This window comes from Anabrus simplex, chromosome 1, assembly GCF_040414725.1.
Source record: "Anabrus simplex isolate iqAnaSimp1 chromosome 1, ASM4041472v1, whole genome shotgun sequence".
Taxonomy (NCBI): domain Eukaryota; kingdom Metazoa; phylum Arthropoda; class Insecta; order Orthoptera; family Tettigoniidae; genus Anabrus; species Anabrus simplex.
In genome coordinates, this window is record NC_090265.1 from 34,734,145 (window position 1) to 34,759,913 (window position 25,769).

Sequence of the window (25,769 nt, forward strand, 5' to 3'; positions counted from 1 at the left end):
ACTAGTACCACAAGGTCTTGATGTTCATATAATTACATCAATAATACTAGTGTACTGAATAGGTGGATCATCTTTTTATTTGAATTGTACTAGCTACAGTATGTAACTGTAATGCAGGAAAACAATACAGTTTTCCAAAAAATAAAGGAACAAGAGATGAAACTGGAGTGTTGAGAGATACATTGAGAAAGTAAGGGAAGTTTGTTGTTTTTATTTATTTAGAAAAGGTTTTTGACAGAGTAAAATGGAAGAAGCTGATGGACATTCTAAAGAAGAAATGAGAGGAGACTGATCATCAGTGATCTGTAATTACAACAGAAAGGATATGAGATGACAGAGGAATAAAAGATCGGAGAGTTAGACAAGGTTGCTGTCTGTTCAATGTGTACTTGGAAGAGATTAGGTTAATACATGGATAGAAGAAGAAGAGTATGTGTTGGTAGCAGATATGCATCCGATTTGCAAATGACGTGTTGTTAGCAGAGAGTGAACAGGCCGTAAATAAAATGCCAGTAAACCTGAATATAGCATGTGAGCAATATGGAATACAAATTAATAAGAGTAAGACAATGGTGATAAGAGCAGGAGAGAATAACGCAAACATAAAGATAATCCAAGAAGACATCAAACAAGTGTCAACTTTCAAAAACACTGGTAGAAAACAAAATATCCAAACACCGAGAAGGGATTGTGCTAGATTAACAAAGGTTGGTAGGCGTGTTTATACATCTGAAAGATGATGTTGATTCAAATTTCGTGCAAATCGCATTAGCGCAGTGCTAGTAGTGGCCTCATAATGCTGTACATCAGGTTTGCTTTAAATATCGGCTGTACTGTGCAAGAGCGTTAGTTACCTTTGAGATTGAACGTAGTGATGGTGAGTGGGTCAAGAATGCCTTTACGACAACAAAGAGGCTAGTATCAACAGTTTACTGCGGTTCAACGAGGCCTTATAGTAGGGTTACATGAAGGTGAATTTTCCTTCCGCGCTATTACAGAATGACTTGGCAGGAATGTCTCCAATGTGCATGCGTGCTGGCAGCTGTGGTCACAAGAAGATACGCTCGCAAGAAGACTGGGCTCTGGACATCCCCGTGGCACCACCAAGAGGGAGGACCGCCGTATTCGGCATGTGACTGTGGCACATCGGATTGCATCTGTAGCAGCAATTCGAGCAGCAGTGGGCACAACAGTGATGCAAATAATTGTTCAAAATCAGTTACTTGAAGGACAGCTCTGAGCCAGATGCCCTGCCGTCTGCAACTTCAGTGGTGTCAAGCGAGAGCTCATTGGAGGATGGAGTGGAAAGCCGGTTCTGCCTTGGCACCAGTGATGGCCATGTGTTGGTTAGAAGTCCAGGTGAGCTCCTGCATTCCACCCGTCTGCGGTGTCGACACACTGGACCTACACCGGAAGTTCTGGTCTGGGGAGCAATTTCCTATGACAGCAGGAGCACTCTTGTGGTTATCCCACGGACCCTGACTGCAGATGAGTACGTCCGTCTGGTGATTCGACCTGTTGTGCTGCCATTTATGAACAGTATTCCCGGGGATGTTTTTCAACAAGATAATGCATGCCCCCATGCCGCTGTTGTAACGCAACATGCTCTAAAGGGTGTCAACATGTTGCCTTGGCCTGCCTGATCCCCCGATCTGTCCCCAATCGAGCATGTATGGGATATCATTGGACGACAACTCCAGCGTCATCCACAACTGGCATTAACCGTCCCTGTTTTGACTGACCAACTGCAACAGGCATAGAACTCCATCCCACAAGCTGACATCCGGTACCTGTATGATACAATGCATGCACGTTTGCATGCCTGCAGAAGTCAGGCGATTACACTAGTTATTAATGGAACAGCACGGCACATTTGCAATGGCTTTTCTCATGCGGATATTAACCTGTAGTCTTGTACCTTTAATCAACTAAATATGTTATACCGCGACAAATACATTGCCAAAATTTCCTTATTCTAGATTCCTTATTTCAGTACAGCCTAAGCCACAGACGAACACGGACGTGTTGAGTGGAGGCTCCCAGTTGGGCGAGAGGGGAGCACAGGAGCAGAGTGCAGGAAAGAAGTGAAGAGATATAAATAATGATTGGTGTGGAGCAATACAGGGTGATAATAGGAAGATGGCAGGGAAGAAAGACGAAGTGAAACCAGGAGGGTGTAGAATGGAAATGGAAATGAAAGGAGAGATGATGCTGACAGCGGCGGTAATTATAGTAATGCTATGGATTGGGGGAGTTGAACTGAACCCCAGTCCGATTTCCAGTGGAAACATGAGTTGGGAAGACGTGGAAATAATCAGAAGGGTAGTAAAAGAGGTGGTTGAAGAAGTCTGCCCTTTTGAGCAACTCAAAAATATGATTCAAGAGCAAACGAGGGAGTTTGACAAAATGAAGAAATGGTTCTGAGAAAGGGCAGACGTCACAACATCTCAAGTGAGGAACAATGCCGAAGAAGTTGCAGTATTAAAGGAGAAAATAGGATGATTAGAAGAGGAGGGTTGGAAGCTCAAAGCAGAAGTGGTAGCCAGTACTCAAAATCTCGGGAAGAAATGCCTATTTATAAATGGTGTGCCTTAGGAGAAGAGGGAGGACAAAGTGCTCACAATTTATAAAGTGGTGGACTTAATCCAGGGGGAAATGAAAATCAATTTTAGCGAAGTTGACATAGACAGGGAAAGTTAGAGGTAACAGGCCTATTAAAGTTAAACTGATTTTCACGTTGATGGCTGATATTGTGATTGGAAATGCGGGCAACATACAGAGGAAAAAATATGGATTAAGAGGGACATGGGAAGTGAAGGGATCAAGAATGCAAAAATTCTCAAGAAACATATGATACGAGATAGACACCAAGGATTGAGAGCAGTTATCAGGGGACAGGAACTAGTAGTGACAAATGACAGCTGGAGCAGAACTTGGCGTATGACTAAATTGATGGACATAGAAGAAAAGATGAAACAAGAGGGGGTAATGGAGAGAAGTATAGTGATTAGTGGAGAAGATGGGCAGGTTATAGACAGTAATATTGGAGAAGTCGGGGAAGGCGGTAAGGAAAATTCCATGGTGAAAAGAGTGGAAGAAGGGCCAGCTATAAAAAGTGATGAAGGGCAAGGTGACAAGAAAAATAACAAGAGAAACAGGAAGCTGAACGAAGAAAGCCAGGGAGAGGAGCATAGTGAAAGTGTGAACATAAACAGTGAAAAGGAAAGTGCTGTAAACAACGGAGGTCTAGGGATCTAGCTAGTGGCATAGCCAGAGAAGAGGAAAGGCACAGAAGTGAATGCAGTGAAGTAATGGAAGGGTGGAGTGAAAAGGCAAGGTCTGAGGCAACCTGGCAGACACTCGAAATGGGTATGAGCAGAGGGAGGAGTAGGGGCTTAAGGGACCTGTGGGGAGTTAAAAAAAATTATGAGAGTATTGTAACAAGAAGCAAAAACTCCAATAAAGTTAGTAAGTAAGTAAGTAAGTAAGTAAGTAAGTAAGTAAGTAAGTAAGTAAGTAAGTAAGTAAGTAAGTAAGTAAGTAAGTAAGTAAGTAAGTAAGGGTATGGTTGTCGAGGACATGGTGACTATATAAGGACGAGAGTGGTGTCTTTATGTTATTTGTATTGGTGAAGTGTGTCTTGGAGGTGTGTTTATGAGATGGTGTTGGAGGTCTGTATAGTGAATTTGAAGTGTAAGTGAATGATTGTGGAGTTGGAAGGAGTTTTTGGTAGGTAATGAAGTATGTGTTTGTATAGTGACGTTAATGGTAAAATGTGTTTGGAGGTGTATGGTATACATAATGGGAGAATTTAAGTGTGGAGATGGAGAAGTGGTTGAATACGTAATGGCAGAATTTATTGTTTGAGTGTTAAGTGTAAGTGGTGAAATGGTATGTGGAGGGATATAAATTTTCAGTATGTGTTTATGAGGTGGAGTTGGAGGTAGGTATCTGTATAGTGAATTTGATGGTGATGGTGGTGCTGAGGTGTGGAGATGGAGAAGTGGTGGAATATGAATGGCAGAATTTAAGTGTTGAGAGCAATGAGAACTGAAAAGTGGTGTTTGTCTGGGTGTTAAGTGTAAGTGGTGAAATGGTATGTGGAGGGATATATGTTATTTGTAATGTCTTGGAGGTGTGTTTATGAGGTGGAGTTGGAGGTAGGTGTCTGTATAGTGAATTTGATGGTGATGGTGGTATGGGTTGGTATAGTAGGTATAGTGAATTAATGGAGTAAGTTGTAATTGGTATGTAGTAAGGTTTATGAGATGGAGTTGGAGGTTGGTGTCTGTATAGTGAATTTGATAGTGATGGTGGTATGTGTTGGTATAGTAGGTATAGTGAATTAATGGAGTAAGTTGCAATTGGTATGTAGTAGGGTAATTTGGAATTGATTTGGAGTGTTAAGTGTAAGTGAATGATTATGGCGATGGTAGTATGTGTTGGTATAGTAGGTATAGTGAATTAATGGAGTAAGTTGCAATTGGTATGTAGTAAGGTAATTTGGAATTGATTTGGAGTGTTAAGTATAAGTGAATGATTGTGGAGTTAGATGGAGTTTTTGGTAGGTAATGAAGTGTGTTTATTTGTTGCTGATGTTATTGGGAAGTTGGATGGTAATGTTACATTATTTGTATGAAGAAGGGATTGAGGTGGCGGTATGAGATTGATGAAGAGACTGAAGTGGCGGTATGAGATTGATGAAGAGACTGAAGTGGCGGTATGAGATTGGCAAGTTGATGTATGGTGGTATATGAAGAATGATTGTGTTTATTAAATAGGCAGGGTTGGTAAATTTTGGTTTGGTGGATGTGATGGCAAAATTTAATGTGGAGAATGGCTTGGTATTTAAATTAGATTAAGCATGGTTAAATATGATGAGTAGGAACAGAGAAGAAGTACAAGGATAAAGTTGCAACGTTGAGCAGAATGAGGTATACATAAGCGGCTGGTGATGTAACGTAAGTCTTGACTCAGCTAGCCAGAGTGGCTCGAGTAGAAGGATGGCAAGACGAATGAAATGTGCAAGGTTTGTGTGACTAGACAGGAGGGACAAGAAAGTCATTGACATTCACTATGCCTTTATTTTATTTTAACTTCATTAGGTCTTTTAATTCTATTTTATTTAAATTGTATATTCTGAAAAGGCAATATGAATATCCAGGGAGGACATTGGACGTGGCATGCAGGAACTGAGGATGACTACTGCGGTGACCCGCACCTTGGGGGTCACGTTTCCGGAGTATCCGACCTCGTGGCAGGTCCAAGGAGAATCGTTGTTTCTTACGCTTGATTATTATTATTATTTTTTTATTTATTCTGTTTATTTGTCTGTTTATGCCCACTGCATGCCAAGGCCTATGGATCACCAATAAGGGTCGATCATGGGCCATATGGCAGTGCATATGGGGATTGATTACCTTTTATCTTCTTTTTATTTTATTTTGCTGGGTTTTTTTATTTTATGTCGTTTTACTAGATTCTCAATTACTGTTCTTTTGCATCCGATAATTGGCTTAGGCTATTCCAAATTTGAACCATGTATTGGGTGGAAACCTGTGAGGTTCAATAAAACTACTACTATTACTACTACTACTACTACTACTACTACTACTACTACGATTCCTTATTTCATGGTGTATGGGTACTTATTTCTGCCAGTGTAACTTGGAGGCATAGCAACAGATGATATGAGATACAGTAGACAGGTAAGGATTGGCACTGTAATAGATAGCTAAGGAGGCCTTTAACACAAAGAAGTGATTCAATTCCTCACTGGATGCTTCAACATTGGTCTGAGGAACAGACTGGTGAAGTGTTCTGTTTGGTGTGTGGTGCTGCATAGAGCAGAAATCTGGACACTGAGGAGGAAGGAGACTGGCAGAGTTTGAGATGTGGTTGTGGAGGGAAATGGAGAGGATAACATGGGAAGAAAGGTTAAGGAATGAAGTGGTGCTATGAAGAGTCTGCTTGATTATTGCTAAGGTCTTTTTACCTGTACCAAGTTGTTCTAGCAGACTGAAGACTGTATCTCTGTCAGCAAAGTCATATGATTTGTTGAAGTCTAAAGAGGTTATCACCAGACTTTTGTTTTTAAGGCAGTGGTTTCTGATGATTAATTTAAGATTTTGAATTTGTTCTGCACAAAACCCTCCTTTTCTAACCCTGTCTGGTATTCTCTAATTTGACAATCAACTTGTTCTTCTAAACAATTCAACAGTTCTTTAGACAAGAATTTGTATGTTACATGTAATTATCATCTGTCCAATCAGAGAGAAGATGTCCCTGCCACCAAGGATCGCAGACATTCATTCATGAAATATCCCCCTTCGTCATGGGGTGGTGCATTCAGTTCCAAATGTACTGAATTTGTTGGCTCATTCTCTGCTCGGCACACATATTGAATCTTTTGCCCCTGCAATTCAAAGTGACTTTCACCAGAGAAAAGAACTTCCTGAGTCTTGTTGTCCAGCCCTGATGACTATGTGCCTATGAGAGAGGTTTCCTTCTCATTTTTTCTGTTAGAAGGTGGGATTTTGAGGTTTGTTGACTTTCTGTCCATTTGCTAGAAGTTAGTCACGTGCAGATTCGGTTTCCTCTTGCCCAATTCACAAGTGAAGTCAACAGATGTGAGCTGGGGTTTTTAATTTGCTTCTTCTGAGGAGAAAGTGGTTATCTGTTTTTTTTTTTTTTTTTTTTTTTTTGGTAAAATTGAGCCAGTCCGTTTGCACTGCCGAATGATTCAATGTACAGTGTCTACATGACAAAAAATTTAGTAGTAATGTCCTTTGTGTTTAAAAGAAGTGTTCTGTGATAATGCTACAGTTGCACTACACTTTCTGGGAGTCATATCTATTGAGGACAGATGATGATAATCTCATAATGTAACCTCAAAATGAGGCTGATGACCTAGATGTTAGCTCCTTTTAAACAACAACAATCATCATAACCTCAATCTTTCTCAAAAGTTCAACTCCTGTAAATAAATGCACTTAACTTCAAGAGCAAATCAATGAAAAATTAGTGCATAGAAAGTGCAGATCTAAAAATAAGTAATGTGTAGCACCAAATACAAAAATTGTAGAAAAGAACCCTTGTTTAGCTTAATTTACACGCGGCTGTAGGTTAGACAGAAAAACAAATGTTACTGAAATTCCAAACTAGCTGCCGACAGTGGGGTTCAAATCCACTGTCTCCTGAATGCAAGCTAACCGCACGGCCAATTCGCTCGGTGCCAGCCATTAACGGTTAGTAATTTGTTCTCCTTCATCCCTATTAATTTACTTTTCTTGTTTTAGTGCCAGATGTTATTAGTAAGTGCATATAGCATCTTTTTAAGTTTTTGTGAGTTTGTTTTCACTAGTTATCCATTAGCATTTCTAAGTACGGTATTACATTTTATGAGGGCTGTGTACCAGTTCATATGGCATCAGCTGTTCTTGCAGCAGTAGAGTACTGGTAACACAGGTAAGGTGTCAGTCACTGTCAATTTAGAAGTCAAGTCATGCGGAGTATAAGTCGAAAGTGAAAAGAAACTGCTTCTGCTATAACGAAAAATGCTATTTTGTAGAAAATCACCCAGCATAAATCATGCTGTTTTCAATTTGGATCTCTTCCAGTTAATTTTTTTTATATATATAACCTGTTATCTCTTCCAACTCTTGAATCAAGTAATCATGGTAAGAGCCCCATGATTTTGTCAAGTTACACCGAGTGCTCCACCAGATCTTTAGGATACCAACAACATCAAGCCGTACAAAAATTTTTGGCTGACCTTCAAAAAAGACTATTTCAGCCAGGACTGAAGCCTTGAACCCGCAACCTTGGGATCATGAGTCAGACACTCTACCACCGATCCATCATCAACATCATCATCATCATCATCATCTACTAAAGGCAACGCCTTGTCACTTTAGCCACATCTGACGATCTTAATGTTGCTATATGAACCATATGCCAGTTCACCGATGGAATTCCTGATGTACAACATCCTTGGTCGTCCCCTGGCTCTCTTTCCCAGTACTTGATAATAATGTTATTGGTTTCATGTCCCACTAACTACTTTTACAGTTTTCGGAGACGCCGAGGTGCCGGAATTTAGTCCCGCAGTAATTCTTTTACGTGCCAGTAAATCTACCGACACGAGGCTGACGTATTTGAACACCTTCAAATACCACCGGACTGAGCCAGGATCGAACCTGCCAAGTTGGGGTCAGAAGGCCAGCGCCTCAACCGTCTGAACCACTCAGCCCGGCACCCAGTACTTGACTTTCAATTATGGTTTGGAGACTAGAGTCATGTCTTAGTATGTATCCAAAGAACTTTGTTTTCCTCTTCTTTATCATACTTAATAAACACAGATCCTTCTTTACATTCTTTAAAACAAGGTCATTCATTTTTTTATCCATCCAACTTGTTTTTGTAATTCTTCTCCAAACCAACATTTCTGTAGCCACAAGTTTTGTTTCTTCTCATTTTACTTATGTCCAGGTTTTGCATCCATACAGTAGCACACTCCAAACAAAAGTCTTGACAAAATCCAACAACCCAGTATGAATAAGACAGAATCTGCTTGCTTCCATCTCCACAACAAGTTCGCTAATACAAAACTCCAAGTACGCTTCAATGGCTCAGTGCTAAAGCACAATCCTAACCCAAAGTACCTCGGGGTAACGCTTGACCGAACCCTATCTTATAAAATGCATCTTGAAAACCTCGGATCTAAGTTGAGATCACGTAATAATATTCTGTTTAAATTGTGTGGAACTTCATGGGGTGCTTCAGCGGACACATTACGACGTACTGCGCTTGGCCTCGTGTATTCTGCAGCTGAATACTGCTCTTCAGTATGGCTTAACAGTTGCCACGTGAAGAAAGTCGATGTACAACTTAACACCACCATGCGTATCATCTCTGGTACTCTGAAGCCTACTGCAACGCACTGGCTGCCAGTCCTGTCCCACATTGCTCCACCAAGCCTGCGACGTTCAAGAGCCCTTGTTCAAGAATATAATAAGATCATGTCCAATCCGACTCTACCTATCCATAGAGATGTTGCAGATCTCTGGAGACAAAGGCTGAAATCCCGTAAGCCACCGATGAAAACAGCTAAGAATCTAATGGATGCTGGTTTCAATTTAAAAGAGGAATGGAAAGAGCAATGGATTCGTACAGCTCCGGAGTGGCCAAGCCTCTTTAATCCAAACCACGCCCCAGCTGGTTTCAGCTTGCCAAGAAGAACGTGGGCATCACTAAACAGGTTCCGCACATATTGTGGAAGATCTGCATTCTCCCTTCACCAGTGGGGCTTCAGGGACTCTCCAGCGTGTGATTGTGGTGCTTTAGTCCAGACCATGCATCATATAATGGACGAATGCCCTCTGTGTGCTTATGGTGGAGACCGAAAAGACTTTGCTGATGTCTCAGTATCCCTAGTGTAGTGGATAAACAATTTAGATATTCATGTGTAATTGTTCCCTACTTACCTTGTATTCTTTGCAGGTTTTTCTTTTGTATAATATTGTATATACTTGTCCATTCTGTAAATTCCATACGCTTAATAATAATAATGGATGAAAAAAAAAAAAAAACTGGAAAAAAGAGTACATTATTGTCATGTTCCAACTGGTCAACCATCAATTACAGATGATATAAGATAATTTTCCCTTCCTTAAATTGTTTTGTCAGAGAACAGGGTAACTAGAGTTCATACTATTATTATAGAAACTTAAATAGTTTACTCTAGAAGAATTACAGAATGAGACTATTTCTCTAGAAAGAACAAATTCCTTCAGCACTCTTCAGCTACATTTCAACATTACTGAAAGGAAATCTAAAACACTGACATGCCAGAAGTCATATGATAGTGCTCTAGGTATCGTGTAGATCAGTCATCACCAGCTTCCTGGATAGTGGGCAGAGTACAGCGTATTCCACTGAGCAGACTGATCCGGTTGTAGATATGGAGATCGTACGGTCTGAATGTTGTAGTGGCTGCTCCTACAGTTTACTAACTTTGCATTTGATTATTTATTTATTTATTTATTTATTTATTTATTTATTTATTTATTTATTTATTTATTATTTGCTAATCAGCCAACTAGGGACCATTATAATTTTCATGATACATTCTGGCACTTATTCAATTTTCAATTGATGTAGTAGGTTATCATTAGCTTGCTCTGTCGAGCACGGGATTTATCCAACCGCTTTGCACCAGTTGTCCGTTTCTCACCTCGGAAAGGCCCAAAAGTCACCATGCTTGTTCTGTAAAGTTCTCATTTGTGTGCGTCATTTGGTCGAAGACCCATTTCTTCAAGGTCTTCCTTGATGTTACGTACAAGGGACTTGTTTTTGGTTTTGAGTCAAAATTGTTAAAAATTTGTTTTGTCCATCAAGAGTTGTCCATATGTCGTAAGTAGCCTTAGTAGCGAGCCCTGCATTTGTGCATAGGTCCATGATCTTCTCTATCTCAGAGTAGATTTTTTGTCTGGATTTTCTTACGTACATCCTGTTTTTGTAATTTGGGCCAGGTATGTTGTGGAGAGTCTTTTTCTCTTTTTGCTCTAACTTAGCGAGCACACATTTCTGAGAGAGGATAGGCATTCTGAAGCACAGACAGATAACGGCTTGACGACAGTGTTGTAATGGTGAATTTTGGTATTTATAGAAAAGCACCTTTTGTAATATATGTTCTGGGTAGCTCACCAAGGTATTTGAACTTATGCACACTGTTTTTGAAATGACACATAGAAGGGCTATAGAGATTTCAGACAAACTGAGAAAATTATGACTGGAACGAGGTACTGGGCAGGTTACAAGAACCAAACAGTACAACCTTCAAAGAGAAAGTAAAAGTGGAATGACTTAAGTGGTCCAATGTGGCCAGTACATATAAAATAAAAAAATAATGACACTGATACAGCCAGCTATGGGCTACAGTTACACAACCTATCTGCCATTTTTCTTTCCTTCCTTTACATTGTAGCCGAAGGTTCTCAATCTTAAGGCTTTTCTTCTGTCGCTCTTCTGCCGAGATGTAGCAAGGTTTAGCAGGATGTGTCTCAGGATTCTCCCTTAAATTCATTACCTTCTTCCTGAAGATGGTTCTGTCTTGAATATGTTAGGAGCTTATGTCTCTTTCCTCTAGATCTTTGTGCAATTCTTTTAGCCAACATGGGCGAATTTTCCACTTTTCCTGAAGAGCGAGTATTCTATATGTCCATCTATCCGAGTTCACTCTCTCTATGCGCCTGTAAAAGATCAGCCTACTCTTTGATTATATTAACAAGAGTGTATTTTTGGTCAGCAGGCCTACTGAGAATGAAACATAGAAGAAAATACATAATGATATTTCATATTATTAAACTGAGATCTTATTCCAGCTGAATATTAAGGAGAGGTCTTCTGTTTGTTAAACTTAATATGTCTTGTACAATTAGATACATTGTATACTTCTGTTAATATAAAAAAAATCAGTAAACATAGTACAAAATATGAAGTACAGTACTGAAATGTGGAGAATATTGTTACATTTAATTTCACTTTTGGTTAATATTGGAGTTTTACCACATGCTTGAGATTTTACTGAAGTTGAAAATACACAGTCACGCCACCACTGCATGTTTATGATTATACACAATACAGTCCCGCTAATTGTCATTAAGCAACCGGTCAGTCAAGCTCTCCGTATTGACGTCATTGGGCATTACATTGGTGATGACTGATGCAGATCCCATCTGGCCTGGAAAACTGACATCAAATCATTGTGGCATTGATTCTACAAGTGGACAAAATACCTGTGGAGAGATGTTCACCCATGCTGTATGGATAGCTAACCCCAGATCTCAGATATTTGTAGGTGCAGAATCTTGGATGTGAATGGACCCCTCTGCCACATACCATAAATGATTGATGTGGTTCATATCTGGTGAATGAGGTGGCCACAGTAGTTGTCAAAACTTTCCAGAACACTCCTTGAACTAATTTGGACAACTTGAGCCGGATGATACTGTGCATTATCCTGCTGGAATATCCCATCAATATGAGGGTGTATGAAGTCCACGAAGAACTGCAAGGGGTCACCAAACTGTCCAACATAGCAGTCATCGGTTAACAACCTGTTCACGTGGACCAGTGGACCCAGCCCATACCACGTGAACACACCCCACACCATAATAGAGCCAACACCAGCCTGTATGGTACCTAGTTGACAACTGACGTCCACAACTGAACCCTACAATCGGCTTAAAACAACTGCAACTGTAACTCATAGGACCGCACCACATGTCAGCCCTTCAAGGTCCAATAAGCAGCCCCTTGTGCCAGGTGGAACGCTGTTCTCAGTGTTGTGATGTTAATAAGGACACTGGTGGGCCTTCAACTCTCATATACCAAGGATGCTAAGGAATGCTGCGCTGACCTGCTGGATATGCATCTGGTACCTCATGCATTAAATGCAGGTGTAATCTGGACCAGCCTGGCTTGTGTGTTACCACGGAAAGAATTCTACCCAGGCACCGCTGATCACGATTGTCGGCCACTGCACTGTTCACTTTGGGAGGTAATGCCTTCCGTGATGCATTCCTGATACACGCGTAATATCATTGATCGAGGAATGTTAAATGTCCGCACAACGTTTGGCAGTGGAGTGTCCCATTTATCTGGCCTCCACTATCATATACAGTAATTCACACTGCCCTGCCATGATTAGCACAGATGATGTTTACATTCACCTTTGACATGTCAGATCACTATTGATACTGGTCTGGGCACTTCTACGATATCACGGTATGGTGGCACCACGGACTATTACTTTTTACATACTGCTATCCAATGACTTTTGGCACAACAATGTAGTATAAGAAATAAGACTTTTTGATCACTCACTGACTCACTCAAGAAAAAAATACCTCCTCAGATGGCATAGATATGCTGTAAACAATGTTGTATTAAAAAAAAAAACTAAGACAATTGATCTACAATTTCACAAAAAAAAAAAAAAAAACTACAGCTACAGCTACAGGTGAGGATGCAGAACACCCCTTGGCCTGGGGAGAAGGAAGGGTGAATTAAGTGCAGGCAGAGCATTCAGAGTGCCAAGAGGCTTGTTATTGGGTTAGCAACAGAAGCAGGCATGCAGGATACAAAATGTAATATCTTACGCATGAGAGCCAGGGCTGGTTGGGGTGGTGGACTTGGCTCGTCGGATTGGTGCACCATCACGCTCACCTGCAGGCTCACTCCAGGTGGTGTTCTAGGCTGGCCTGAGTACACATACATGGAGCTATCAGCCCCTCACAAAACAGCCTTTTCTTAGTAACATTACATGAAAAAAGGATTTGTTTTTAAGGCCTATTCCTTCATATAATTAAGAAAACTAAAACAATGACAAATCACCACAAGTTCACCACAGAGGGATGTAGCATTGTGTAAATATAGTATATTATTGTTACCGAGCCATCATCATCATTAGCGGACAAAATATGACTGTTTCTCCTTACAAGCAAACTTTTCCATGGAACAAATCAAACCATTTTGTCAATTTCATTCAACTTGACAAACAGTATGACTTTGAACACAAAAATTGACTGATTACTAAATGTAGCTCTCAATATTGTGGTTAAGTCATCATCAAAGTTGAAACACATTTGAAGGACTTCATTTTAATAGTTTATGCCTAGGACTGTAACCATTAGGGAGTAGGACATGAATCATGGAAAGGAAACAAACAATTGTATGAAGATACAAGAAGCTGGGGGGGCTGAGAAGAAACAAACCTGAGAGAAATGTAACTGATTATTATGACAGCAATGATGATGATCTGGAACCCATCCTTATCTTTTGCGTATTCTCCTCTTTATGTTACTCCCATAGTCTTTGAGGTGTGAGGTTCCATCTTTCTTCCTAGTTTCTTGTCTCTGTTGTATGTCCATGCATTTGTTTTTTCCTATCACATATTTAATACAACGTGATCTAACTAAATTTTTCACCTCAAGTATCTTCTGACTAGTTGCATTGGCACTGCCAGGAGTTGACAGCTTGAAGGTCGAGAAGACGACTTGGAATACGAATGACTCATACCTTATGCCGAGGTCACCATGGAGAGTAAACACTGAAACAGTCTCCGATGCCGTGTCTGCAACTTTCCGAATTTCAACATCACATCTGAAAATGTGCACTGTTACAGGTTCAATAGTGGAAATAATCGCATCCCTGAATGTGGCTGCTTATGAACAACTATGTGTGTGACAGAAATGGGTATATAGTAGTTCTATTAATAATAATAATAATAATAATAATAATAATAATAATAATAATAATAATAATAATAATAATAATAATAATAATAATAATAAGACTAACTAAAAGATTATTCAAAGTAATCAACTCAAAGAAGGTCAAAATAAAATGGCTAGAAGAAACTAAGGCGGACCTCCAAGAAATAAATATTACAGACGACATCATGGAAAATCGTGGAGCTTTTAGAACCAAAGTAGCTAATCATAAATTTAGGGAGAAACCAAAAAAGACAACTGGTAGGAAGTGGTCGACAGAACGCAAGATGCAACACAGTGCATTCATGAAGAGATTTTGGGAGGATAAGAAGGCACAAACCATCAAACCAACTAACAAGTTCAAACGCGCTCTATGAATGGGCATAACGAAGGAAGAATAATAATAATAATAATAATAATAATAATAATAATAATAATAATAATAATAAGCCAGTCTGAGTGGCTCACATGGTTTAGGTGCTGGCCTTCTGACGACAACTTGGCAGGTTCAATCCTGGCTCAGTCCGGTGGTATTTGAAGGTGCTCAAATACGTTAGCCTTGTGTTGGTAGAATTCCTGTAAAAGAACTCCTGCAGGACTAAATTCCAGCATCTCGGTATCTCCGAAAACCGTAAGAGTAGTTGGTGGGACGTAAAGCCAATAACGTTATTATATTATTAAAAAAAGTAACTTTGTACTGCTGCCTCAGTACTTATTAAAACACAGCACATGTAGTGCACATTCTCTCATATGCACTTTATTGCTATTCACCAAGGAGAAAACCTGTTGCTACCTTTAACTAGTCAGAAGACATTTGAGGAGAAAAAGGGGGTCATTCTGTATGTTAAACTGATTGAGTTCCTTTCCTCTTCCTCAGTATTTTCTATGTTTTCTTGTCATCTACCATCTCTATAAATCTACTTTCTTTTTTAGCTCTCCCTTTTCTTGCCCTTGTCTCCTAATTCCATATTTCCAAAAAGAACAACTCACTCAATAAGTGTAACATCTGCCCCACTGATGAAGCTGGGAATCAGAAAAAGGCTCACTGGGCTTTGAGAAAGATCTGGCAATGTGTAAAGATGTGGGGTTTGTTCTAGCCTCTCCTTCGACACTGGCCTGTCAATGAGCACCTAAATGTACTAGGCCTGTTCATAAAATAACTGAACTTTGAAAATAAGTCTTTAGGGGGCTTATCTCCAGCCTGATTAGCTACTCCCCTCTTCTATTAATTCACCGGTCTCAACACCATTCCCACTCATGGAAGCAGTACCGGTAGGCCAGCCAGTGATTTCAGTTCGATCTCTTCAACGGATTGAACTTCTTGTCCTTTCAGGGTGAATTTCAGTTTGGGGAATGGAGAAAAGTCAGAGAGGGCTATGTCAGATGAATAGGGTAGAGTGGGAAGCACAGTTGTCTTTGTGCTCATAAAAAATGCAAAAATCAACAGCAATACATAGGCTGGTGTGAGGTCATGGTGGAGACTCCAGTTGTCCCTCCTTGAGTGTGGTCTTTTTCTCTAAGCAATTTCTCTCAAACGTCTCAAGAATTTGAGAAAGTCTCAGCAGTTCACCATTTGTGTTTCAGGTATGAATTCATATTGCAAATATTGTCAATCTCAAAAAAGATTCTTGACAACACTTTCACATTGGACCTGACCAGCTACGCTCTCTTCTGCCTCTGCAAACTGTTCCTCACTCGTGTGGTCTCCATAAATATTTAACCTAGTCTGAAGCAGAAGTGAATGCTGATACGCTGATATTCAGACATCTTGACAATCACAATACATATTCTACACACTCTCAAACTGATAACTGCTAAGAGATAAGTAACTGTTTCAGAAATGCATGGCAAATGGCTTCTTGGATAGGAAGGATACCACAATACAGTGCCACTTACCAGAAACCACTTACAATCCATATTTTCAAAGTTTGGTTAACTTTTTGAACAGGCCTTTTCTTCTCTTCTTCATGAGGTGTTTCTAGTCCATCGGACTTTCTCAAAATCAATTTTTATGTCCAAAGTACACCACGTGTTACAATTCTAATGTACTGTAATTGTACACCAAGGTCTGGTGAATGGTGTTGAATTTCTGGTGAAAGCCATGCATTCAAACAATTCCACATCAAAATACCAAAGTCATCCAGTCTAACAAATCCAAATTGTCCTGAAAATTTTAGTTTTAGTAACTTAAAACATCAAGTTAAAAGCCACCAGCATTTCTGGTGTGTTATCAGCAGCATGGCAAACTTTGTTAATGTTTACATCATCATTTCTATGTCATTTAAAAATGTTAGAAAAAAATATTTTTAGCATACATGCTGTAAAAGCTTTAGAAATATCGTAGTTTCATCAGTTCTGAAAAAATGGAATAGGATGGATCTCTCAGCATTAAAATTACACTGGATAATGATTTTCTTTAAAATGTGATCTTTTTATATATTATTGAAGTAAATGAATACTAAATTTGAATCAGGAGGCACCATAGGATCAAAACAAATTAATTTACAAAAGCATAAAAAACCATATGACTCAAACAGAATGTTGCATGACAAATTTTCAACGTAAGTTATCTCCGACACCATAAATTTTTTAAAAAATAATTAACAAGTTATAAAGTTTAAGTGAATGTTTTTAGATTTAGATTACATGTTACATATGATACGTTTGGTGTACAACCAATACCAACATCAGAGTGCAGTAATCAGGTTTAGCAAAGAAATCACAGTCCCTACAAATACTTGCAGAAGACAAGGCTGTTTTCTCCCACCATGATTATTCAATGTCTTCGCCAAAAGAATCATAAACAAGTCCCCAACACAGATGAGAGTAGGGGTTAAATTAGCAGAAAGAGTAATTCAGACTATCATATTTGCCAATGACCAAGCTAGTGTTGCAGGAAGTTCAATCATCTATCACACTGTTGCTACTGTTAAATGAAAAAGTCGAGGTCTATAGAATGAAAATCAACATCAGTAAAACAAAAATAACGGTGTTCAACATGAATCCGTGCCCGTCACATGTACAAGTACAGCAGGTAGCTCAGTTGGCCACATCACAGAAAATGTGCAATGCCATCCAGAAATTAGAACTCTAATAGCTATGGCAAAGCAAGCATCCTGTGACAAACAGTTTCTATTATGCCAAAGTATAATTTTCCTCAGCCTACATAAACGAATAATGAAGGCAGATAATTGGTCTATTGTGTTGCACATGGCCAAAACCTCAACACTCGATGACATTAAGAGGCTGGAAGCTTTTGAGATGTGGTGTTGGAGTCAAATGCAGGTAGTAAATTGGACAAGAAAGACTACGAGTGCTGAGGTATTGGATAATGTACGGTACAAGAGGATCATAAGAAGTATCTGCCCAGCTATTCAATACTTACACAATTTAATAGTCTCTTTAGATTATTTTACATAATTGTTGGTACATGTTTTAGCTCCTCTGACCCATATTCAGCCATTAAAACATAATTGACTAAGATATAATAGGGAATGAAGTATGCATACATCACCTATGTTGTACATGTTAAAACCATTTTGTTCTTCTTAAAATTAATGTCTTAAACAAACAAAAAATACATGAATGAGTGGAGACTGAATGCAATTAAGAGGATATTGTACAAAATGATGTTGCCAAATAAATGACTCTTAAAATTCTGCTGTGCAAAACTTAAGGATAAAGCAACAACACAACATCAGTGGAAGTGTATGAAAGTGTGGTAACATGCTGCCACAAAACGAGACACTTGAATGAACGGGACAAGACAGTGCAAGTCGATCAGTGAGCTGTTACGGTGCACTGTGGTGTTGTTATTCATTACAACATGGCTCGGAGACAACATCTGGATGAGTTCACATGGCGAAGAATCATCAGGAAACTGGAAGGACGAAGTGTGACGAGTGTAGCCCAGGAGTTAGGTATTGCTCACAGCATTGTTTTGCGTGCATGGAGAGCATTCCAAACAACAGGCACTGCTGCCCGAAGGCGACGAGGGGTTGACCATGGTCAACTACAGCAGCAGACGGCCACAAAATTGTGCAACAGGCAAGAAGAGACTCACGTCAAATAGCAGGTGCAATTGCAACCACATTTAACAGGACTGCAACGCACCCAATCTCACGGTCCACAATGGCACGGCCACTGCATGGGGGTGGTCTGTTTGCCCGACAACCATTACATTGTGTTCCGTTGACACCCGGACATCGGTGGCACTGTTTGCGATGGTGCCAAGAGCATTAGGTCTGGACCGATGAGGAGCGAGTTCGGATGCTTTTCTTAGATGAGAGCAGATTCAGTCTGAATAGTGATTCTAGATGTACCCGCATCTGGCAAGAGGTGGGAACATATAATGCACCCAGAAACATTGTCGAGCATGATCATTTTGGTGGTTCAAGGGTTATGGTGTGGGGAGACAATGTTGCATGGGCGTACCGACCTCCGAATCCTTGAATGGAGTGCACTCACCGGTCAATGTTATTGTGACAATGTACTCCTTCCCCATGTGCATCTTTTCAGGGGTGCATTCGGCCCTACTTCATTTTTATGGATGATAATGCACGGCAGCATCGAACAGCACAGGAGGAGGAGGAGCTCTTGGAAGGAGAGGATATTCGATGAATGGACTGGCCTGCCCCCCCCACCTCCCGGACTTAAATCCCATTGAGCACACGGGGGACATGTTGGGCAGACGTATTGTAGCTCGTCCACATGCACGAACAACCATCCAGAAGTTGTCAACCCTGCTGGTGGAGGAATGGAATGCCCTACCACAAGAACTCCTTACCAATCTTGTAACCAGCATGGGAACACAATGCAGAGCATGCATTGTTGTCTGTGGTGATCACACACCCTTTTAAGTACTATGTCCCATCTTCACCCTTTTAAGAACTGTCCCTTTTTTGTCTAATGGAAACAAGAGAAGTCCACCTATTCAATACCATATAATGTTATAAGAAAAATTATAACATTTTATTATACTTTGTACCGGTTTCGATGCTGGTGTGCATCATCATCAGCCAAAAATAAGAAAAATATACATAGACAAGGTTACAATAAACAATGCATAAAGTATACACAAATTTTACAAAACTGGCAAGACCTAATTAAAAACAAGATCCATAAACATTAACTTATGACTTAAACCTAAAAATAGCACCAACTGTCTTAAAACTCTGAATATATGTCCTCTTGATAAAAGTCCTCTGAATCTAAAAACATTAAAGCATGTGCGAGCAGATTAAATTAAGCCGAGGACAAAAAACCAATGCTTCACTATCATAAAAGTCCAAGAGCATATTTTTTTAAATTTTGTAAGAACATATGTATAAAAGGTTTTCTTGCTGAACATTCACTTTTTTTGTGACGTCCAGGGGACCATCATGAGTCGTAGTGACTTACGTGCAATTTATTGTCTCTGTATAAAAGTGTCATTTCTGTTCGTCTCATTGCATATTCCTTTCAGTTGACTACCGTACCATACTGTAGCAGTTCTTCCTATGTATGGTTCAAGTTTCATCAAGCTACAGTATGTTACTTGGCAGTGACACAAAATGTGAAAGTTTCTTTTGTCTTTAAGTTTTGCACAGCAATGTGTGTGAATACATATATCACAGCACTGTAAATTTCAACTGTTTGTGAAGTCAAGGGACTTTAACAACAATATTAATAGTCATTTATTTGACATCCGTTTGTTAAACATTGTCTAAATTTTTAATTAGACTGATGCTTTCACGGCTCGTAATTGTAGGCATGATAATGAGCTTTTGGGCTTTTGCTGTGCCAGAAATAGAGGTGAAGTTCTTGACATTTCTTGACAGTTCTTCAGAAGAAAATTTTGTCTGTTCAAGAGCAAGACTTCTTTAATAATGCTTAATTATATTCAGTCTCCACTCAATCATGTATTTTTAATAGTTTAAGACATTAATTTTAAGCAGAATAGAATAATTGTAACATGTACAACATAGGTGATGTATGAATTCTTCATTTCATATTATATCTTGGTCAATTATTAAGTTTTAATGGCTGATGATGGCTGAAAGAAGCTGAAACATGTACAAATAATTATGTAAAACAATCTAATCCCTGGTGAGTGGCTGCCTTCAAAGAGCAACATATGAAAAAAAGAGATCTTTGCATTGCTTTTCTAGATGTAAGCAAGGCATTTGATGCCATCATCATATCAAGCAAGACAGCACTATCCGAGTGTGATGTTCCTAACATCTTAAAAGTCATTAATTTACGAGCTACTCTTAGATAATGAAATTCAAATTGAAGTCCATCCTAATAAAACTAAGAAAATCACTGTGACTAAAGGAGTGCTATAAGGTAGTCCACTTTTGCCCACACTCTTAAATAAACAATCGATAGGGTATTGAAAGTACTGACCAATTTGAAAGTGACAAGTAATTATGGCTTCTCCTTGTTCAGTGACTTCAATAACCTGTCTTCAGTTGCATTTCCTGATGATTTAGTCCTAATTGAAAGAGATGGAATTAGTATTAGAGTTCTTATTCATTTACTCGGAAATCAACCTGCCTCCATAGGCCTTAAGGTAAATGCGACTAAGAGTAAATTAATTTTTGTGAAGAAAGGGAGTTTTGCTTCTATGGATTTAACATCTATAAACAATTTGATACATCATTCTCTCACAGATCATTCAGCACCCATAAAATATCCTGGTGTAAGTTTTTGTGATGAAATTGTTCTCTGAAAAATCAGTCATTTTAAACTATTCAGAAGAATGTGTCCCATTTCTGTAGTTCTGCATTATTGAAGCCTGATCAGAAACTCTAGCCTGGTTTATCCCCTACAATGTGCTCCTCTGTCTAAAATCAGGACAGCATTTCTAGACGATTTTGACAAGATACTACAAGGAGCAGTTAAAGAAATAATTGGTTTACCATATGACTGTCCCAATAGCATGTTATATCCCCCAAGAAATTTTGTGGACTTGCACTAATGAAAGCACGGTGGAAAGCTTATATTCGACACTATAACATCTGTAGGAAATTAGCCCAGACTGAAGACTAACACCTTCATCAAGTTAGTAATATTGCAGCAGAGAGGCATATTGCAATAAAGGTATTACGTATTTTATCCAATGATGGAGACAACTTAACTGCTACAAGTAACAACTCTCATTATTGTTCCGTATTGAAGATGACGTTAGGCATAAAATTTCAAGGATAATTTAATAAAACCACCTATTCAATACTTTCCACGTTTAATGTGGTTTGAATCTACATGAATTCACGTGAATTCAAACCACATTAAACATGGAAAGTATTGAATAGGTGGTTTTATTAAATTATCTTTGAGATTTTATGCCTAATAACTTAACTGGCCGTCAACTGAGGAAAATTCTTAAAAACCGAGAGTTTGAAAATTGATCCTCGCACAAGCTTCAAGGTAAAGGTGTCAGAGTTTTTGCTGAACAACCTAAGTGAATAATTGGGTAAGCACAAAGAAAGTACTTCCCTCTTCAGAATGGTCGAATACTCTAAACAAACACTTAAACACTCTAAAGAAAATTTCAAATGAGTTTATGAATCTTAGAGTAGCAAAAATTTCAAAAGACATTGCATTTTTGAAAGAATGTCAAGTGAAAATCCACAGCCTGTTTCCAGTCATTCGACCGGGTCAGGAATGGAATGAATGAAGCCCCCCATCTAGAGGCAAGTATAGGAATTGTGCCGGCCGCCAAAGCCTGTTGCAATGATTAGTGAATGACAGATGAAATGACATGATATTGGAGAGTGTTTGCTAGAATGAATTATGACAGGGAAAACCGGAGTACCCAGAGAAAAACCTATCCCGCCTCAGCTTTGTTCAGCGCAAATCTCACATGGAGTGACCAGAATTTGAACCACGGAAAGAATGTCAAGTAAAGAATTTAATTCCTAAATTTTTAAAACCTTCTCAAAGAAAAAATTGATCTACTCATTTTCACCTTTTGATTCAAAACAAGGTCAACCACTTGCGGTTAAGGAAAAAAATTACATTTCTTTACAGAAAGAAATCTTTTTTTTTAATGAAAAGTTATATCCAGCTCATCTTGAGACCCCTCTATGGCTGGTCTCATTACAATGGAATTCATTCCAATGTAACAACGGCCATAGCCGTGTTGAAACACTGGATCCCGTGAGATCTCTGAAGTTAAGCAACATTGGGCGTAGTCAAGATTTCGATGGGTTGCCACGAGCTGTTGGTGGGGGGGTAAGGGAATGGAGGAGCGGAAAGAAACTGGCCACCCTGCCGTATGTAACTCTGGCTCAGGCACACCTCTGCAGAGGTTCAGACCTGCCTTCAGGCAGAATACACCCTTACCTTATCATTCCAATGTCATATTGCAAATAAAATAGAAAGTTTCTTAAGTAAAAATACAAGCCACATTGGACAAGAAATTAGATAATCTCAAAAGGGTAAAATATGATACGACATTCTTATTATTACTATTATTAATAATAATAATAATAATAATAATAATAGTAATAATAATTGTACCGGTTGGTACACCTACACGCCGCACATTTGAATTTTCCGCCTTAAAGTACTCATCTACTGCTGAAACTCTGAACTTTAAAACTGAATTAATTCAACTGTTTATCAGAAGATATCACTGTGTTAATTTTGAATTATCTAGAAGTGTGGACATTCTCTCACAGATGTCTCTACCAAAAACTATGATCATGCACCCTGGTGCGAAGTGAAGGAACTTTTCTTGAAGATATTTTGTATTCATAAGTTTGTTCTTTACTAAATGTTGATCTTTCATTTGTGGGTTGGCAATATTAATCTTTCCGCCAGTTTTGAAATTAGCCAATCGTAAATTTCTGTCATTAATTTTCAGCCAATGGCGTCTTTCTTCTCCAATGTTTATGTGTAACTGTAAGCTACCCAATAAACGACTGTGGGTGTGTCTTTATCATTCATGAAAGGTATTGAATCTTCCCCGAGAGTATAAAAACTGCTGATTTTCCTGGCTCTCGGCCACTCGTACAACATCTAACTTAGTGTATGGAAGTATAGCAGGAGGTGGGAAGCGCCTCTTTCATCCGCCAGCGGCTCTTCTACAAGGTAATGGCCTTTTAACATCTTTATTTCTTGCTAGCTCAGCAGTTTAGCCCTCGGGGAAGGTCCGAAACCTTTTTAATTGTAACCTACTTAGTGCCAGCTTATGTAAAAATTTCTTATTTCTTTAACTGTAAATCGGGGATAGAGTGCTTTACCCTCTCAAGCTCCCCTTCATTTTGAGTTGAGGTGACTACGTTTTCATAACTGATTTTCTACTCTTAATGTATTAAAATTTTCTTATACTAGTCACCTCATTAGTGCGGGAATAGCCCCTGTTTAATTGGCCTAGTGCCCCTTAGGTTTTAACAAGTATTCATGTAGGAGCGCAAGTACGTGCCTCCATTCTTTTTGCGTTTAGGGCCATTTAAGTTAACCTGTTAATTTTCTATTTAGGCCCAGTAGGCTGGGTACTCGATACCCCTGTTTCATTATAAGTTGTGCCTTGATGGCAATCATGTGTAAAAGTCTGGTATTGCCTTTAATAGGCTTGAGAAATTGAGAGCGGCTCAGCTTTTTCTTGTGTTTGAAAAGTGCCTCTGGGAGGCTTGAGGTTAAAAGTTGGGAGCAAGTGCTCCTTGAATGAAGGGTTTTCTGCCTTTTGGTAATTTGTGGTTGTGAGCTGAAAGCTCAGGAATTATAAACTTGGGGCTCGAAGCCCAGAATTTGTAAAGACCTCTTAACTTGTGCTTTCGTTTGTAAAGTTATAATTGTACCTGATTTTTTCATTGTAATTTCACCTAGTGCAAAATTGTTAAATCTTGTTGTCTATTGAAAATATAACCTTTATTTAAATTTTAATTAATCTTTCGGCCTTGTAGTTAGACCCATTCCAGCCCACACCTTCTTTCACCTCTGCCTTCCACGGATAACTCCGTATCAATAATAATAATAATAATAATAATAATAATAATAATAATAATAATAATCATAATAATCAGTTAATGGTTTCTTCAGTTTGGTCAGAAACCTCTCTGGAGTGTATTTCACAGACCAAGAATTAGAAACTCTAAATAGAAGATCTAAATTTAATTGGCCAAGTTTTAATAGAGATGATGACATCATCATCATCATCATCAACATAATCTTAGATTTGAAAGAAAGAAAAGACTCCCTCAGTTAGTTAATCAATTGAAAACCAATATTCCATTACACAAAATTGAATGTAACAAGGATCTTAGGAAAAAAAAGAAAAAAGACACTGATGTTATCGTAACTAAGGCTGATAAGGGTAACTGTATGGTCATACTGGATAGAAAAGATTACACTGAAAAGACAGAAAGGTTTTTTTGACGAGTCGTTTTCCATAGTCAATAAGGACTCCACAACTAGGATCCAAAAAGGTTTAAAATTGTTATTGAAAAATTCTACATTTATCCTCATTGGACACAAAATTCAGAAGAAGATAAATATGAACCCTAGGTTACCAATGGCTAGAGCATTGCCTAAAATTCATAAAATTAAGTGCAAGAACAGTCCTACAAAAAAATCTCTAAATTTAATAATATTTTGAACATCATCTCAACATAAAAGGAAATCTTCCTGGTGGTGTTGCGAACAGTCAAGCTCATGGGGAGGAGGAAAATGATGTTGGTGAAATTACACATAAGGAAGTGGAAAGGATGGTAAATAAACTCCATTGTTATAAAGCAGCAGGAATATATGAAATTGGACCTGAAATGGTGAAGTATAGTGGGAAGGCAGGAATGAAATGGCTTCATAGAGTAATAAGATTAGCATGGAGTGTTGGTAGGGTACCTTCAGATTGGACAAAAGCAGTAATTGCACCTATCTATAAGCAAGGGAACAGGAAGGACTGCAACAACTATCAAGGTATCTCATTGATTAGTATACCAGGCAAAGTATTCACTGGCATCTTGGAAGGGAGGGTGCGGTCAATCGTTGAGAGGAACTTGGATGAAAACCAGTGTGGTTTCAGACCACAGAGAGGCTGTCAGGATCAGATTTTCAGTATGCGCCAGGTAAATGAAAAATGCTACGAGAGGAATAGGCAGTTGTGTTTATGTTTCGTAGATCTAGAGAAAGCATATGACAGGGTACCAAGGGAAGAGATGTTCTCCATACTGGGAGAATACAGAATTAAGTGTAGATTATTAAAATCAATCAAAGGCATTTATGTTGACAACTGGGCTTCAGTGAGAATTGACAGTAGAATGAGTTCTTGTTTCAGGGTACTTACAGGGGTTAGACAAGGCTGTAATCTTTCACCTTTGCTGTTTGTAGTTTACATGGATCATCTGCTGAAAGGTATAAAACGGCAGGGAGGGATTCTGTTAGGTGGAAATGTAGTAAGCAGTTTGGCCTATGCTGACGACTTGGTCGTAATAGCAGATTGTGCAGAAAGCCTTCAGTCTAATATCCTGGAACTTGAAAATAGGTGCAATGAGTATAGTATGAAAA

The 25,769-nt window shown here is 39.0% G+C and overlaps 1 protein-coding gene across 2 annotated transcripts in view; it reads right to left on the reverse strand.

Moving 5' to 3' along the window:
* The window catches only part of LOC136883729 (serine/threonine-protein kinase 11-interacting protein), a 252,167-nt gene that overhangs the window by 85,892 nt on the left and 140,506 nt on the right, over positions 1–25,769 (reverse strand). Inside the window, exon 11 of one of the 2 annotated variants that reach the window (XM_067155992.2) lies at positions 13,164–13,265. The exons of the other annotated variant lie outside the window; for it this stretch is intronic. Within the exon in view, the coding sequence (XP_067012093.2) occupies positions 13,164–13,265 (102 nt within the window). The remainder of the gene's footprint in view (positions 1–13,163; positions 13,266–25,769) is intronic. 2 annotated transcript variants of the gene reach the window in all.